This window comes from Camelus dromedarius, chromosome 19 (assembly GCF_036321535.1).
Source record: "Camelus dromedarius isolate mCamDro1 chromosome 19, mCamDro1.pat, whole genome shotgun sequence".
In the NCBI taxonomy this organism is placed as follows: Eukaryota; Metazoa; Chordata; class Mammalia; order Artiodactyla; family Camelidae; genus Camelus; species Camelus dromedarius.
In genome coordinates this window covers 22,259,486-22,276,423 of record NC_087454.1, presented here as the reverse complement: position 1 = coordinate 22,276,423, position 16,938 = coordinate 22,259,486, and the positions used below count along the sequence as shown (strand labels likewise).

The 16,938-nt window shown below is 36.9% G+C and overlaps 1 protein-coding gene across 3 annotated transcripts in view; it reads left to right on the top strand.

Moving 5' to 3' along the window:
* The window catches only part of ILRUN (inflammation and lipid regulator with UBA-like and NBR1-like domains), a 92,940-nt gene that overhangs the window by 26,384 nt on the left and 49,618 nt on the right, over positions 1–16,938 (top strand). For 2 of the 3 annotated variants that reach the window (XM_031434896.2, XM_010994517.3), the window contains exons 2-3: positions 10,253–10,407; positions 16,116–16,313. In XM_031434896.2, the coding sequence (XP_031290756.1) occupies positions 10,253–10,407; positions 16,116–16,313 (353 nt within the window). The remainder of the gene's footprint in view (positions 1–10,252; positions 10,408–16,115; positions 16,314–16,938) is intronic. The other variant, XM_064476402.1, reaches the window with a different exon arrangement.

Genomic DNA, 16,938 nt, shown 5'->3' with positions numbered 1-16,938 from the left:
CCTTTTTTTCTGCCGTTTCCTCACCTCTCCGTTTTCACAGAGTTGGAGAGAGTTAGGGCCTTGCTCTGCATTAGGCTTTGGCTTAAGGGAATGTTGTGGCTGTTTGATCTGCTATCTAGATCACCCAAACTTTTTCCATATCAGCAATAAGGCAGGTTCACTTTCTTATGATTTGTGTGTTCACTGGAGTAGCACTTTTCATTTGCATCAATGACTTTTCCTTTGCTTTCACAACTTGGCTGCCTGGTACAAGCAACCTGGCTTCTGGTCTGTCGTGGCTTCCGACATGCCTTCCTCACTGAGCTTAATCATGTCTAGGTTTTCTTTTAAAGTGAGACGTGTGTGACTCTTCCTTTCACTTGAACACATAGAGACCACTGTAGGGTTATCAGTTAGCCTAATTTCAATATTGTTGTGTCTCAGGGAATAGGGAGGCCCAAGGAGAGGAAGAGACATGGGGAAATGGCTGTTTGGTGGAGTGGTCAGAACACACACAACATATATCAGTTAAGTTCGCAGTCTTATGTGGGTTCAGTTCATGGCATCCCAAAACAATTACAATAGAAACATCAAAGATCACTGATCACAGATCACCGTAACAAATATAATAATAATGAAAAAGTTGGAAATACTGTGAGAATTACCAAAATGTGACACAGACACAAAGTGAGTAATTACTGTTGGAAAAATGGTACCAACAGACTTGCTTACTGCAGGGTTGTCATAAACCTTCAATTCATAAAAAACGCGATCATCTGTGAAGCACAATAATGCAAGTTCAATAAAATGAGGTATGTCTGTAGTCCCAGTATAAAATTTTAATGGGAAAATTTGATAAAAAGAAGGGAAAAATGCGATTGGCCGTTTAACAACTTGGGGGTTGGGGTTCCAGCCTCCATGCAGATGAAAATATGTGTATAACTTATATTTGGCCCTCCATATCAACAATTCCAAATCCATGGGTTCCACCAATCTCTGATCGTGTAGTACTGTAGTATCTACTGTTAAAAAAATATCTGAGTGTTGTGGACCTGCACAGCTCAACTTGTGTTGTTGAAGGGTCAACTGTATTTTGGTCACTAGTGTATTCCATTCTACAAATATTTATTAAACACCTTCTATAATACCATGCACTATTCTCAGCCTGGGAAATGCAAGCAGAGAGAATACAAGGTATGTATTATCTTCTGTAGGGCAGGAGCAGTAAAATACAGTCAGCAGGTATCATGGTCACCTGTTAACTCATTTCACTGGTGGAGAACTGAAGGCCTTGGCCTGGCTTTCTCCAGAAAAAATTCCTGTATCTGTTATTCCTCATGACCATACTTGAGAGGAGCACAGGGGGTATAGGGGCAGAGTGGGAGGTAGTCCCTTTATGAGGGCCATGCTGCTCTAGCTTTCCCCCTCCTATAAGATGCTACTTTTTTGGCCCTAGGGCTTGACTAGAGTATAATAATTATAGGCTCCTGATGATAGAATTCCTTTAAACCTGAAGTTCACCCTTTATCCATTTCATATTTGGGCATTCCCTTTGATAAATAACCAATGCCAATAATATTATGATTAGATTTTAGTCTCTAAGATTGCCAAAGAGAATTGCTAGGCCTGGGTTAGGTCCCTTGGCTCTGCTTATCTTTCCAGATTAAAGGTCTCTACTCAGGACATGGATGGATAATTCTGGATTTAGAGCTTTCTCAAATCTTCTGTGGAATGTCATCCCCTACATTTCCCCTCTCCTCAGCTGTATTTCTTTGAGATATGCTCTATAATGAGGGGGAGGGGATGGCAGTTTGGGGGACCCTTTGAGAAGTGTTTTGAAAGGGTCTGTTTTACAGTGTATTCATCAGGGCCTCAGTTTCTTAGTTATGCAGAGAATTCAGTTGTTGAAATTCAGCAAAGTCTCTAATTAATCTGACCATTACAGGTTTTAGATCTTTGGCGTTAGGCAGAAAGTTTAATTTATCTTGTGTGTCATATCTTCTCTCAGGAAGGCTAGATTGGATTGGGTTGTGTTTTGCAGGTTGGATTGTCTTGCAGAACCTTACTGAAGTTTGCACAGTCTTCTGTGGGCAGTTTCCTTTATATTGTCCAAGCTCCTAAAGCTCCATCTGGCTTTTGAATGCATATGCAGTATAACCAGTTGCTTTGCACATACGAGGATTACTACCTTTGTAAACTGAGAGGAAGGGGAGCCCATTTCTTCCTACCTCACCTTGACTTTGTTATTCATTGTGGGTTTTTACCTTTCACAATGCTTTAGTCTTGTATCAGTTAGGACTTTATTGGAGGTGGTGAATAGAACCCCTGTCTTAAACTAGCCTGATTAAAAATGAGAACTAATAATGATACCGGAATATCTTGGAACCTGAGTTGGCAGTTTGTCAGGCCTCTCTTTTTCTGGCTGCTTGTGAGTTTGTGTTGTTCTTTCAACTGTCATACATCTGTATGCTTTTGCACATTCTCTCCCTCTATCTGAAATGCCCCTTTACTCCCCTTCTCTAGGTGGTTAACCAGTGCATCGAGGTACAGTTCTGTTGTTACCTGGTTGATGAAGCTTTCCCTGAATTCCTCAGTTTGAGTTAGGCATTTTCTCTTCTGTACTTTTATAATTCTTGGTTATATTTCTTCTCTGACATTTACTGCATTGAATTGTGATTACTGAGTTTCAAATCTTTCTTAATAGATTGTTCTTTGGTAGCAAAGACTTTGTCATGCTTATCTTTACATTTCTAGTACCTGGAGTCATGAGTGAGTGAAAACTTAAATCAAAGAAATATAAAAGAAAACTATTATACTTGTTGATTAACAGATAGGGAAAAAGTTTTTGTGTTTATAATTAGTTTGACTAATTCTTACATAAGTATTGTTGATTCCTTCAGTCCTAGAAACTGTTTAGTGGGAATAGGAAATATTTTTTAGGGTGATCAGGACAAAAGCATACCATACTTGAGTTATGGTGTGGTACAGTGCATGTCTCAACTTGTTCACCCACTCAATTTCCCATATCTGAGCTTTGTTGATTATTGCACCTGCCATGCAAGTGTCACCAAGGGCTAGCTAGGATCACAAATAGGGCAGAATCCCACTCATACCCAAGAGTTTGTCCAACTTTGTCTCTTAAAAATGTTTGATCTTATCACCTGTACCTGGTACAGCTAGGTAACCACAGGCAAAAAAAAAAAAAAAAAAAAAAAAAGTTAGATCTCTACTTGACTCCTTATACGAGAATTAACTGGTGGATCAATGACCTAAGAATAAAAACTAAACAATGAAACTGTTAAAAGAAACATAGGGATAAATCTTCATGACCTTGGATTTGGTGTTCAGTTCTTAGATTTGACATCAAAGTCACGAGTGACAAAAGAAAAACTAGATAAATTAGACTTCAACAAAATTAAAAACTTTCATGCATCAAAAGACATAATCAAGAGGGAGTGTATAGCTCAGTGGTAGACCATGTGCTTAGCATGCACAAGGTCCTGGTTCAATCCCTAGTACCTCCTTTAAAGAGAAAAAAGACATCAAGAAAATGAAAAGACAGTCCACATAATGGGAGAAAATATTTGTAAATCATATGTCTGATAAGGATTTGGTATCCAGAATATATAAGGAACTCTTACAACTGAACAACAGGAAGATAAGCAACCCGGTCAAAAAAATGCACAAAGGATTTGAATAGACATGTCTCCAAAGAGGATATACAAATAGCCAACAAATATATGAAAAGTTAGGATCCTTGGTCATCAAGGAAATGAAAATCAAAACCACAGTCAGATATCACTTCAAAAAAGAAAAGTGTTGGCAAATATGTGGAGAAATAGGACCATTTGCCTTGTACATTATTGATGGAAATGTCAAATGGTTCAGCTGTGGAAAATAGTTTGGTGGTTTTTCAAAAAGTTAAATATAGAATTACATGTGACACTGAAGAACTACTACTAGGTATATATCTAAGGAAATGAACACATATTCCCACACAGACATTTGCATATGAATTTTTATTATAGCATTACTTGTAATAGTCAAAAGGTAGAAACAACTCAAATGCCCATAAGCAGATTAGTGGATAGACAAAATGTGATATGTACATGTAATGGATTATTATTTAGCCACTAAGAGGAATGAAATACTAATCAACATGCTACCATTTGGGATGAATCTCAGAAAATTAAGTGGATTCGCAGATACTGACTGGTATATATAAAATAGATAAACAAGTTTATACTGTATAGCACAGGGAAATATATTCAATATCTTCTAGTAGCTTATGGTGAAAAAGAATATGAAAATGAATATATGTACATTCATGTATGACTGAAGAATTGTGCTGTACCCCAGAAATTGACACAACATTGTAAACTGACTATACCTCAGTTAAAAAAAAAAATGGAAGAAGCCAGATGCAGAAGGTTGCATATTGTTATGATTCCTTTTATATAAACTATGCAGAATAGGCAAATTCGCAGACACAAAGAGCATGTTAGTGGCTGTCAGGGGATACGGGGGGAAGGAAGAATGAGGAAAGATTACTTAATGTATATGGGGTGTTCTTTAATGGGTATGAGGTGATTTAAAAGTTTAGAAAGTAGAGAGAGGTGGTAGAGAGTCTCAGTTGTTTTAAAAAAGGAAAAATAGTTTAATCCTGACATATTAGCCAAAGACATTTAGAAATAAAACTCTGCAATATCAGTGTTGAATTGCTTTATCCTCAGAACCTGCACACCACCCCCAAGAATAATAACCACCATAAACAATAAGCAATTGTATTTTCTCAAATGACAATACCCAATGTAAGATAGCTCTGGGGTTGCCTAATTTAGGGATTCAACTATATCATCAAGGACACGGCTATGATTTCTCTTTTTCTAATCTAGCATCCTCAACTATTAGCCTCATCCTCTTTAGGTCTCCTGAGTTTCCTTCATGTTCCCCAGATGGCTGCAGTCATTCAAATGCACCAAATTTTTTAATATCTTCCAGTGGTGGGAAAGAAAAGATACCTTTTCTTTTTTCTGTTCTCTTTGTTTTTAATTTACTTTTTTATTATAAACTTTTCAAACCTACAGAAAACTTTAAAGAATCAGAATATATACCCTTCTCCTTATCACCTATTTCAACAACAGTGGTTAACATTTTTGCTGTAATTTGTTTTCTCTATATAAATTTTTTTTGAGTTATTTTTAAGTTGTAGACATCATGACCCTTCATCCTTAAATATTTCTGCATGCTTCTCTTAAAATGAGGACATTCTCTTACATAACCACATAATAAGATAATTTACAAAAATTCTCTACTGCTAAAAATGTTTTAAATTTCCTCCGTTGCCCCCAAATGTATCATTTATAACCTTTTTTGGTTGTTTTTCTGTTATAGAATCAGAAGCCAATCAAGGACCATATATTGCATTTGATTGCTACTCTCTTTAAATCTAGAACAGTGCCACTGCCTTGGTTTTTCATGGCAGAATGCTAGTTTTTTACTTTCTGTTCAGAAAAAGTATATCTACTGATGTTAGTTAGAAGGACCAGTTCTAAAAAGTGATAAAACTAATAGGTCAATAAATAGCCAGGAAAAGAAGAGAGAAGAAACAGTCTTGGATTTGCTGGGGCTCTAAGAAGTAAGTAGATGCTGGTATGAATTTTGTTGCCCCTCTCAATGAAATCTTTCACAAGTTTCTTTCTTTTTAAGGCTTACTGTCTTCACATACTAAATAGTATCATCTATGAGTTAATTTTTGGTTTGAAAATATTTCAAGTCTTCTTTGGCCCAACTTCTGTTCCGTACCTGCGTTCATCTTTGTTTTAATGAAATTCTTTGTTTCTTCCTAGGCCTTAAAATTCACAGTAGTCACAAGTATGTATTTTTTGACCCTGGTTTTCGGTCCTCCAAGTTAGATGCCTGTTGAATTGATGTTGGAAAGCCCTAGTAAGAACCTCTGTCTAAAACAGATCCTTTTTCTAGTCAGGTTTTTTCAGTCATTTAAAGATAGTAAGATCTTCCTGATTCCTGGATGGGTTAGTGCCTTAGTAGCAGTATCCTTGACATTCCATGGGTGAGGGAAACTTCTTCAAATTTGGAATAAGTATTGCTTGAAGCCTGAAGATGCTCTTGTTTGTGTTTAAGTGGATCGATTCATTATTCTGATTTCCTTTTTTATGTTCAAATAAGATGGATAGTTGTTTTTTTCCCTTATAAATCATTTGGATCCTTTTGAGTTTCTTCCTTGTTCAGAGAATGGAAAGAGAAGGTATCTAATTTTATTTTGCTGAGAATCTGAGCTAATACTCAGACTTCTGGTATTCCCTCTTCAATTCTGATTTCCTGGTTTTCTTAACTATTTTCTGCCCCCATATTTTTGGAATAATGTTCCTGACTGTATATTGTGTACATAAATGATTTTTCTTCATAAGACCATTAATCTGACTTATGTTTGTATACATAGTACAAAAATAAATGTTCTCTGTGAATATGTGCAATATCAGGTGTTTGACCATTTTCAAGAATTCAGCTTAATGAGTAGTTACAACTAATTCATTTATAGAATTCATAGTGGTAATTAATATGTTCTTAAGAAAATTAGGTGTTCAGAATGTTAGTAGATAATTGGAAAATTCTGGGTAAATTTAAAGTTTTATGCCTTTAAATAGATGTGGCTCTGAGTTCTACTAATAATTGACTTTCTGGCCTGGGGCAAGTCATTTACCTGTCAGTGCATCTCTGGCCTCATCTATAAAATGAAGGTTGGACAGTATTGTTTATGAGTTACAAAATTGCATTTCATCAAGAAACATATCAACATCACCAAACTCTTCTGCTCTAAATCAGGTTAACCTGATTATCAGTGTAGTTGAACTATGTTGTGTACCAGTCCCGTTTTTTTTACCCTACCTTAGAAAAGCTGCCTTAGACTGATAAGCCTCAGTGTGAGAGATAGTTGGAGTTACCCTTGTTTGAAAGTTTCCCTGGTTTGATGGGCTTAAAGCTTTATAAAAACGGACAGGGCCCTTTTCTGTTTTGCTGTCCATTCTATAACTAGTCCAAGGTTGAGTGCCTAGCATATGGATAAATGTTCATTAATTAAATATTTGTTGCATGAATGACTGCCACCCTAGGGCATTACACACATTGCCTCATGCAGTCTTCACAGCTAGGCTTATAACACCAACTTTGTAATATAAAATATAAGCCAACCTTATAGAAGAAAACCTCAGCACGTGGATAAACTGACACAGATGCTTAGCTGCTTGTTCATAGCCCCACAGCCAGGTGTAGGAGCTCCCTCTAAACAAAGCCATTTGAAAGTTTACCATTTTAACCATTTTAAAGTATATAGTTCTGTGGCATAAAGTATATTCACAATGTTGTATAACCGTCACCATCATTTATTTTAGACTCTGCCTTTTCCCTCCCTGTTACGCTGTCTCCTTTGTTCTTTAGGGTGTTTTAACCATCTGAAATTGCAGTAAAGGCTTTTCCTGAGCAAAAATACTTAAGGAACCTGGAAGTTTAAACTTTCAGGCTGGACTGAATACTAAGTTTGTGTTCTCCCTTTTCTATGTCCTCAGCCAATTCTGTTTCATGTAGAATTTCTTATTGGCTAATAATAGTTGAGTATTACGTTGTTTTGAATGGGAATACATGCTGTCTACTTGTTCTCACAGTGAATTAGAGCTGTTTAGTCTATTCCTACTGTTTCTTAGCCAATGAGGCTGTGATCTAAATGGTCTTAGTGCTGATGAGCTGTGTACCCACATTTTGAGCTGTGTGCCTGCCTGAGGGGTTTAGACTACCACCCAGCTATCATCCACACTCTGCCTTGTACTTGGAGAAACGAATATGCTTTGTCATCCTTCACTCCTGCTTCCTTCCAGAAGTCTAGTTCACTACTTTCAGTTTCACTTTAGGCTTGAAAAATGTTTTTTAATCTTCCTCTGGCTGAATTTCGTGTATAATACAGGTACAAGTAAGCAGTTTTGTTGGTTTGGCTGTTGGAAGAGTTGGAATGTGTGAAAGGAGATTTTAGGAGGGGGATGGATCTGCCTAAGTAGGGTTGCTGGACTTTTCCATTTGTTAGTGTTTGTACAGACAGAAGTCCTGTCTGATATCAGGCAGAGCCAACTGGTGAAATATGACACAGGCTGAGGGTGAGAATTGGCATTTGTCCCGAGTGCACAAATAGTTTCTTCCCTCTCAAGCATATTTTACAGCCAAGTGAACAGAAGACAATTCAGCAGGCTATTTGCTGGAGATCTTTGTCAAAAAAATTATCTTTGCAAAAAGGTGGACACTTAGCTTTTACAAAAAGTTTTCAGAAGAGCAAAACGCAAACTAGACTTACTTTTCTCTCCCTCATTTTATCCCTGATCTCTAGGGGTAAGGCTGATTCCACATGTACTCCGAAACCTGTTTATGGGTGGTATGGGATGGGCCTCCCCAAAGTTTGACCAGTCACATATTCTTCACTTTGGATCACAGTCAGCTAGATAAGGAAGTTGCTGGAAAGACTAAAGTCCAAACCTTCCTATTGAGTGATCAAGAAAACAGGCACAATTTGGACCCTGGCCCGGCTCAGCTCCATGTAAGTTTTATCCAGCACATACACGACAGGCCGGCAGTTGGTGGTGGCATAATTCCACTCATTACTGGCTAATACTACAGGCTGCCATTGCGTGAGGCTTGACCTGAGGTAGCTGCTCTAAATATAGCTTTCCTTTCTGGCAGCTGCAAACACCTGGAAGAACAGGCAGGCCCCCAGCAGAAAGTATTTTCTGTTAATAGCATGTCTGTTGAACAGTTGTGTACTGTCAGAGGGTATTTCATGCTATGTTTATGCATAATTAAAAACAACCCACTGAATCCAGTGGTTTATGGTTGGGTTATGTTTAGAAAAATGTAATTTGTGTTGTTGTCTACTGTGGGGACTAGGCATGATGTCACGAGTTTGAGGAAGACCATAAGAGAAGCAGTTAATGTAATTACCAGCAATTTCTTTGATCTCTGTAATGAACACAGCTTACTTAAACCCCTTAGTGGCCTTTGGTTTCTGGCACTGCTGAACCAAGCTGTCAATCGTGATTCTGTTCAGTTGGAACTTTGGTTTGTGTGCTTGGTAGTTCCTTCTGACATAAAGGAGTTTATGAATAATTAGAAAGAACACCAACATTTACAAAATGATGCTTCGAAGAAGAAACTACAATGGCTTATAAACATGTAAAAGATATTTAAACTCTCTGGTAAAAAGAGAAAACCATTTTAAGACCCCACTGAGATCTTATTTTTTATCAGATCAACCAAAATCCAAAATGTTGGACAAACACTGTTGATGAGTAAGTGGGGTAGTAGACCCTCTTGTACATCCTTGGTGGGAATATTTATTGAGTATATAACTTTTTTATTGAGGGAAGTTTAGGTATATCTGATAGAGCCATAAATATATGCCCTTTGACCCAGCAGTATCACTTGTAGGGATTTATCCTACCGATGCGCTTGTACGTATAACTGTATGCGCTTAAGCTTATATATGGAAGAATTAAAGATTGGAAACAAACTAAAAGTAGACTGGTTACATAAATAATGATGTATCCATACAGTGGATACAGCTGTAAAAAACAGGATACTCACTGTGAACTGACTTAGGAGGGAATAAAGCAAAGGGCAGTGTATAATATGCTACTGGTTGTATAAGAAGGGGGGAAATAACAATATATATCATTTGCTTGTATATGCATAAGGAAGTTCTGAAAGGATATTTAAGAAAGTAATGTGAATGAATGATTCCCTGTGTGTATGTGTGTATGTAGGAAAGAACAGATAAGATGGCTATTTTTTACTGCATGAAACTTGGTAACCATATGCAGGTACTGCTTTTTAAAAAAATTAATTAGAATGTTTTAAAAAATGGAGCCTCTTTGAATTTTAGTCAGAGGAGCTCCTTTTTTATTGACTTCCTTAAGCAAACTTGCTATCCTTGTGGGTAAGAGGGAGATTTCCTTACGTTGTTGCTGATGGTGCTAATGTTTATTACTTGTTATGTGGGTACCTTGGGAAGAAAATAATGCACAAGTTTATTGATACTGGTGTTTTTCCTGTTGTTCCTCAGCCAGAATCAGTAGCTCTGTGAAGATTTACATACCAGGAGCCTTCTATTCACAGGTTCTGTAACACACCCTAAGAAACAGTCTCTTTCCTTTTGTTTGACAGGATAATGTGCTCTGGAGAGGACTGAAGTCTTTTTCTTTTTCTTTTTTTGTAGGAACCTACAAGCAGCAATTGGCGCCTATTATGACTTTGAGAGCCCAAACATCAGTGTGCCCTCTATGTCCTTTGTTGAAGATGTCACCATAGGTGAAGGAGAGTCAATACCTCCTGATACTCAGTTTATAAAAACATGGCGGATCCAGAATTCTGGTAATGTATAATAAGCAATCTTTCTTGCTCCGTTTTCCGTTTCTTAGCAGTTAAAAAAAATAAGGAAGTGTTTTAGTTTGAAGTACGTGATTGTATAACGGAGCTTTTTCCTATACATGATGTAGCATTTTCTTATACTAGCGTGATGACCCAAATATCAATGAAATATCTGTCCCATAGATTAGGAGGTATTTGGGTCTTGATGACATTTAAACACAATTCAATATTCTTTTGAAACTGGGAGCCAGGTCTGTGTGTTGTGGTGGTGGTGTCTCCACCTGTACATTTTTACTCCATCATTTTATTTCTGCTCTAATTAATTTTGCAGTTATTTCCAGTAGGCTAGAGGAAGTACATCCTTGAATAAAACAAGGTAGTTAGAACTGTGAGCATCTGCTCTGTTGAAAGCTCATTTCTTTGCAACCACAAGGATGACTATCTGAAATTTTCATTGAGCTATCTATTTCAGATGTTAACACCATTTTGAAAAATAGTGTAAGAAGTATAGTGATTTGCCCAGAATGGAAAAGATGGAAAGATTGAGAAATTGTTTTTTTTTAAAGCATTCTTTTGATATACTGCTGACTTTAAGAAAAATTTAACATAAATTAACTGTAGTTCTTTGAAAATAATATCTGAATATGTATCTAGTAACTGTTTACTTTTTTAACTTGATAAAGTCTTTTCTAATAACTTAAAATTTGAATGAGTTTAGTATTTCTTGTCCTATATAATAACAATTTATGCTGACTAGGTGAGGATGCTTTAAACTACTAATTAATGAGGACTTACAAAGAAATTCTAAGAGATAGAAAACTAGGTAAAAGGAGTATTTAGCTAAAAATTTGTGGGAGTTGGGGAACCCTGTCTATCAAGGTAATCTGATATGAGATGATACAAAACTCTGGGGACTCAAACCTACTAAAGTACCCTTTATTTGCTTTTCAGTTCTTTATACTTCAGTTCTTTTATAATGGGGAAAGACTGTCTAAACTAGCCTTTTATATAATAATTAACATACCAAATTGTTATGCTTAGTTTTTCTGGCTTATTTGGAAGTAACTAGCTTGGATGGAGGTTTGGTGTGTCACTGATCAAATATACATAATCTGGATTGACCCAGTGTTGTAGATGACTGGGGACATCAGTGGCTTTGTAAATATTCATTAGCTTCTTTTCTTTTTTGGTTATAACAATGTGGTGCATTGTTAGTTTGAGAGGCACATGGTAATATGGGAAAACATGTATTTTCCATTTTTTGTGAAATTTTTTTTCAGAGTTTGATTATCTTTACTTTGCCTAATTTCTCATCTTTCTTAATGTTGCCTGCTTTTAAAAATATTCTTTAAAAAAACCTCTTTAGGTCAGTTTATATTCATTATGTTTCTTCTCTGAATTACTAAAATCTGTGTTATTGATCAAAAATGCTTTTGAATCCAAGACATGAATTTTTAAAATGAGTAATGTTTGTTTAGAAAGTATAATTTGTTAAAATTTTTGTTTATTTAAAAAAATTAACCCAAGACCATGTTTCCTTAATAATGAAAACCCTGGAGATGTTCTGGCTTTCCATGAGTTCATTATAGTGGTTTTAAATATTAAAAGTTCTTAGAATACTGTTGAAATGTTTTACATATCTGGTTCCAGAATAACCATTTTATATTTCAGAAAGCCTCTTAATGTATCTACTCACTCACTACACATTTCTTTGGGTTATTGGGAGATTGGTTAATGGGGATTGATATAAAATGAATAGAATGTCAAATCAGAACCCCAAAGAGCTTGCCTTTCTCCTTGACTTGGAGAAAATCTGTTTTGTTGGGGCTGGCTGCTTTTTCCTCCTGCCTTTGCACAGTAACTCCAGTTTAAAACAACCTCTGAATCTGCAGCCTTTCTTCGTATAAAAGGACATTTTTGTTCCCGTACACCTCTTGAAAAGTTGGGCAACAGTTGCTAGAGATTGTACCTTTCAGGGTACTTTTAACAAATAGGTTCTTTTTCTTCTGAAATTGTTCCATCAGTTGTAAAACAGTTTTGTATCTGTAAACTAAATGCTCTCCATTTGATTAAAGAGAAATTGGCCTCCCATAACTAAGTGACAGATACATTACTAGAGAGAGAGGGAAAGCACGCACATGCACTGGTTCTGCAGCATCATTCTGATCTGGCCTGAGTTCTTTCTGGTAGTAGAGTAGAAACACAGAGCTAGGGTAGGCCTTAGCTCTTTCTCCTCTGGCTTTCTTACTGTCATTCATGACCTTCTCTAAGAGATAGTGCTCACCGAAAGAGTTTCATGAATAATTTTCATGGGGCCTCTCTGTTGTCATGTTTTAGGCATACCAGGCATTCAGATTTACAATGGTGAGATTGATAGGAACTGCATATAGCTGTCCCAGCAGCTTCCCCAAAGAAGATAAATGTCACACATTGTTTAAAATTGAACGCCTAATATTTTTTAGGTCCTTAGAATCAGACCATAGAAAAAACAGAAGTAAGATATTTAATGACATAAATACAGAATTCCAGAATCCAAACTTTTGGCACTATATAAGTTTTAGAAGTTGGGGAAACTTGAGCAGGAATCCTTACAACTGGAGTTTAAAATGAAAAATTGAAACTGTCCCTCTGAAGATGAAAGTACTTTACCAACACTTACAGCTTCTCAGTTGTTACAACCATGCTTTGTTGTCCAGCTGTATGCAGTGAATGTTAAACTAAGTGTATTATAACTGGTGTTTCTCTGACTTTAAGGAAGTAGTTGTGATTGTCAATGAGAGAGTGGCTTCAGAGTCATCTTTATTTTCTGAACCGTGTAGAAGTTAATATAAACAAGAATTGGGGATAAAAGATTTGAGAAAGAACAGCCATTCCCTCCATTTTTCTTTTGTCTCCTTAAAATAGTTAAGTTTCTACCTTTCTTTTCAGTATAACTTTAGAGAAGATAATTCAGCTTCATTCATTCAACAAATTTTATTATGTTCCAGTTATTTTATCAGAAGAAAATGGTGACAAGATCAATGACAGTCCGTGTTTGCATGTAGCTTTATTTGAAATGCAGTCTCCAGACTTATAGGGGCTAAAAAGAGTATCTTCTTTGAGGCTTGTTGTCTGTATTATTGCTCTTTGAATGTTCCTTATTGTCTCCAAACTATTTCTGTAATCTTTTATACCCAGGCTTTCTGGAACTGATGGACTTTTATTTCATTTTGCTATGCTCTCTGTCATCTCAGAATTGCCACCCAACAGGTTCTTTTGTTTTGTTTTGTTTTGACTTTTAAAAAAATAAAATTATATTCCATGATAACTGGAGAATCACAGCCTTAGTCATACATGCTTGAGATACCTTGGAAAGTCATAGAACACAGATTAGTCTTTCTTCTAGATATGTATCTCCCTCATTAAGCCAGTTTGTAACAGACTTAATTTGAAACCCTGTTGTATGTTATACTTCTCAAATCCAGATTTTTCAGGTTTGCTCAGTGTGGTAGACCAAACATTCTCATCAGTATTTCCCTTCCTTCTGTATCGAGTCAGTGTCATTGATCTTCTCAGAGATGCCTGAGCTGACAATTGGAGCTGTAAGAACTATACGTTATAGTGAACTGTTGGTAATTCTCAGAAGGCAGATTATTGGTTCTTCATTTTATAGCAAATTAATACTTTCGAGTTGATGGTGCATAACTTTTCTACTTTTTTCTTTAAAAGATTCTCCAAATACCACATCAGTAGGGTCTGACATACTAAAAAACCATAGCTGCATAATTGTTAATAATTTAATGATTTACCAACTCAGTCTCCTGAGAATATAGCAGTACTCCCTCTTTTGCATTGGTGAGAGATCCAACTGTCTCAGCTGCTTGTGGTTGTCTGCCCAGGACAGCCAAGTATTTCCCATACTCAAGACAGTTTTGGTTTTCCATGTTTCCTTAAAAGTTCAAAAACAGACATTCTTGGGTTTTCATATAAATGGATATTGTCTTGTTACAGATGTATGTGTATATGTTTTAAAGATAATTGTGAATTCAGCTCTATAACAGTAGTTTAATTTTCTTTTTGGGTCTTAGTCTTTAAAGACTGATGTTTTCTAAGGTGCTTCATGTTGGCTGGTACTGTTCTTGACCTAAGACAAATGATGCTTTTTCCAGGCCACAGGCCCCAGAAATGAAAAACAGAATTTGCCTGTATTGCTAGTATATCATCCACAAACTTTTCACCAGCAGCAGTTGAATTTTATAGTGTTAACTTAAGAGGGCACTTTTAGTGACCACTGCTTCATCTGCTACCCCTAAGATCCAGGAGGCACAGAAGATGCTGTTCATTATGGGGCTGAGATCTCAGCAGTAGAGCATTGGTTGCTTTTCTCTCTGGTTCTCTTTTCAGTAGTAAGCCATCGAGTGTATCAGAACCAGCTGGTACTTCGAGAATAAGGTACTGAAGTATCCTTGAGTGCTGTTAGAAGTTTCAAGCATGCTGTGTCCTGAGAGTCCTGCTGTTTCCAGCTTTTCATAGTGATTTATTATTTTTTATTTTTTGTTGAGGGGGTAATTAGGTTTCTTACTTATTTTAGAGGAGGTACTGGGGATTGAACCCAGGACCTTGTGTGTGCTAAGCACGTGCTCTACCACTTGAGCTATACCCTCCCCCTCATAGTGATTTATTTTTATAATGAGTGTATATTTATATATATTTATATATATATATTAATATATATAACATAAATGTATATTAATATATATTTTAAAAGATACAGAGGTTTCTGTCTACAGTAAGAAGGAGTATATATATAGGAGAGACTTCACAGGAAAGATCACATTTAATCACTGTGTGGCTACTATGACTGGTCAGAAGTCAGTGTATAGATTTCACATTTGAATTAGTAAGGCATACAATCAAAGAAGGTCCGTACCACTTACAAAGAAGGGAAAGACATTTCTCCCAAAGCCAGTTCTCTATCTTGCCATTTCTATTCTTTCTACAAGCACCTCTGGCTGGTGTCATCAGCCCTCAAACCTAGGGTCATTGTGCTGTTATCAGGGGAGTTCACTCCACTGTTCATATTTTCCCCATTACTATTTGAATCTGAAAATGAAACCGTCACTTGACTCCTCTGTCTTATTTGCAGAGTATCTTGAGCCTCGATCTTTTCATAGTTAGGGACTCCAGAAGAAAAGTCATAGATCAGGGAAAAAGCAATTTTAAAATCAGAATAATACAGAAATTACTCCTCATGTGTTTCATCCTCTTGCCTCAGTGGAAAAACTGGGGACAGTCAGACATATGTTTACTTTGAATGTCAGCTTAAAAATTTCGAGTGAAAATGGACATGTGTTAACTTCTTAGTGGAGAAAGCAGTCCTCCAAAGATGAGGCCTTGTGCTTCATTTCCATGACTCTTTTCGAACATCATTCTTAGAGTCTACAGATTCAGTGTGATATGTGGCCTTCCCTGGGGTCACCTCAAACATACCTTCTTGAGGAACTGCTTTGCTTTTTCCATTTGTGCTTTCTCTTAGGGATAGGCTGTTGGTCAGAGGTTGTTGACTCTGATAATTCTGATCAGTCGTGTAAGATGTCATATAGCTCAAGGATATGTGGATAGGTTTAAGTATGTGTGAGAGACAAAGAGGCCTCTTCTACAGTTTTGTAATGAACTGCACCCAGCGTAGGACCACTGATTGCCTAATATTTTTTTCTTTTGCTTGAACTCAGGGGCAGAGGCCTGGCCTCCAGGGGTTTGTCTTAAATATGTCGGGGGAGACCAATTTGGACATGTGAACATGGTGATGGTGAGATCGCTAGAGCCCCAAGAGATTGCAGATGTCAGCGTCCAGATGTGCAGCCCCAGCAGAGCAGGAATGTATCAGGGACAGTGGCGGATGTGCACTGCTACAGGACTCTACTATGGAGGTGAGTATGTCCTTGTGCAGCCCAGGGTGAAGGAATTAAGGTAACATCTTTCAGCATCCCCAGTATTGCTCACAGAGCCTGTCAAATTACATAGCAGGGTGTGGTCTCTTGTAAGCAGTCACCCCATACAGGTAAATGACTTAAATTTAATGATTCTCTAATTTGTTCAGTCTAGCACTCTCTTTACACTAGGAATTTAGTTAAAATTTAGCAAAGTAAATGAAATATATCTTGCATTCTAAACAAGGAGTTAGTAGTGCTACTGTTTTTATTATATAATCTGATAGATGCTGTAAGAATACTGAAGGCAGCCCTTGTTCTCAGAGTCTCTAGACACAAGTCATATAAAAAAAGATAACGCACAAAATGTGCATACTTCTATCCACCCGACAGCCTGTCAAGCTACTGATGTCTTTTGCTCCTTCTCTTTATTGTACTTTTTGAACACATTGATTTACCCTCACTGTCTATTCTTCCCATTTTCCTTTTATTCTTCCACCCAATCAATCCTTTACCCACTCCAGTGAAATGTTTATTAGCCACTACCCAGTTTCCCAATCCAGTAGCCACTTTCCAGTCTTCTCATTAACTGGCCTGCCATGACTTGGCACCAAATTCCAAATGT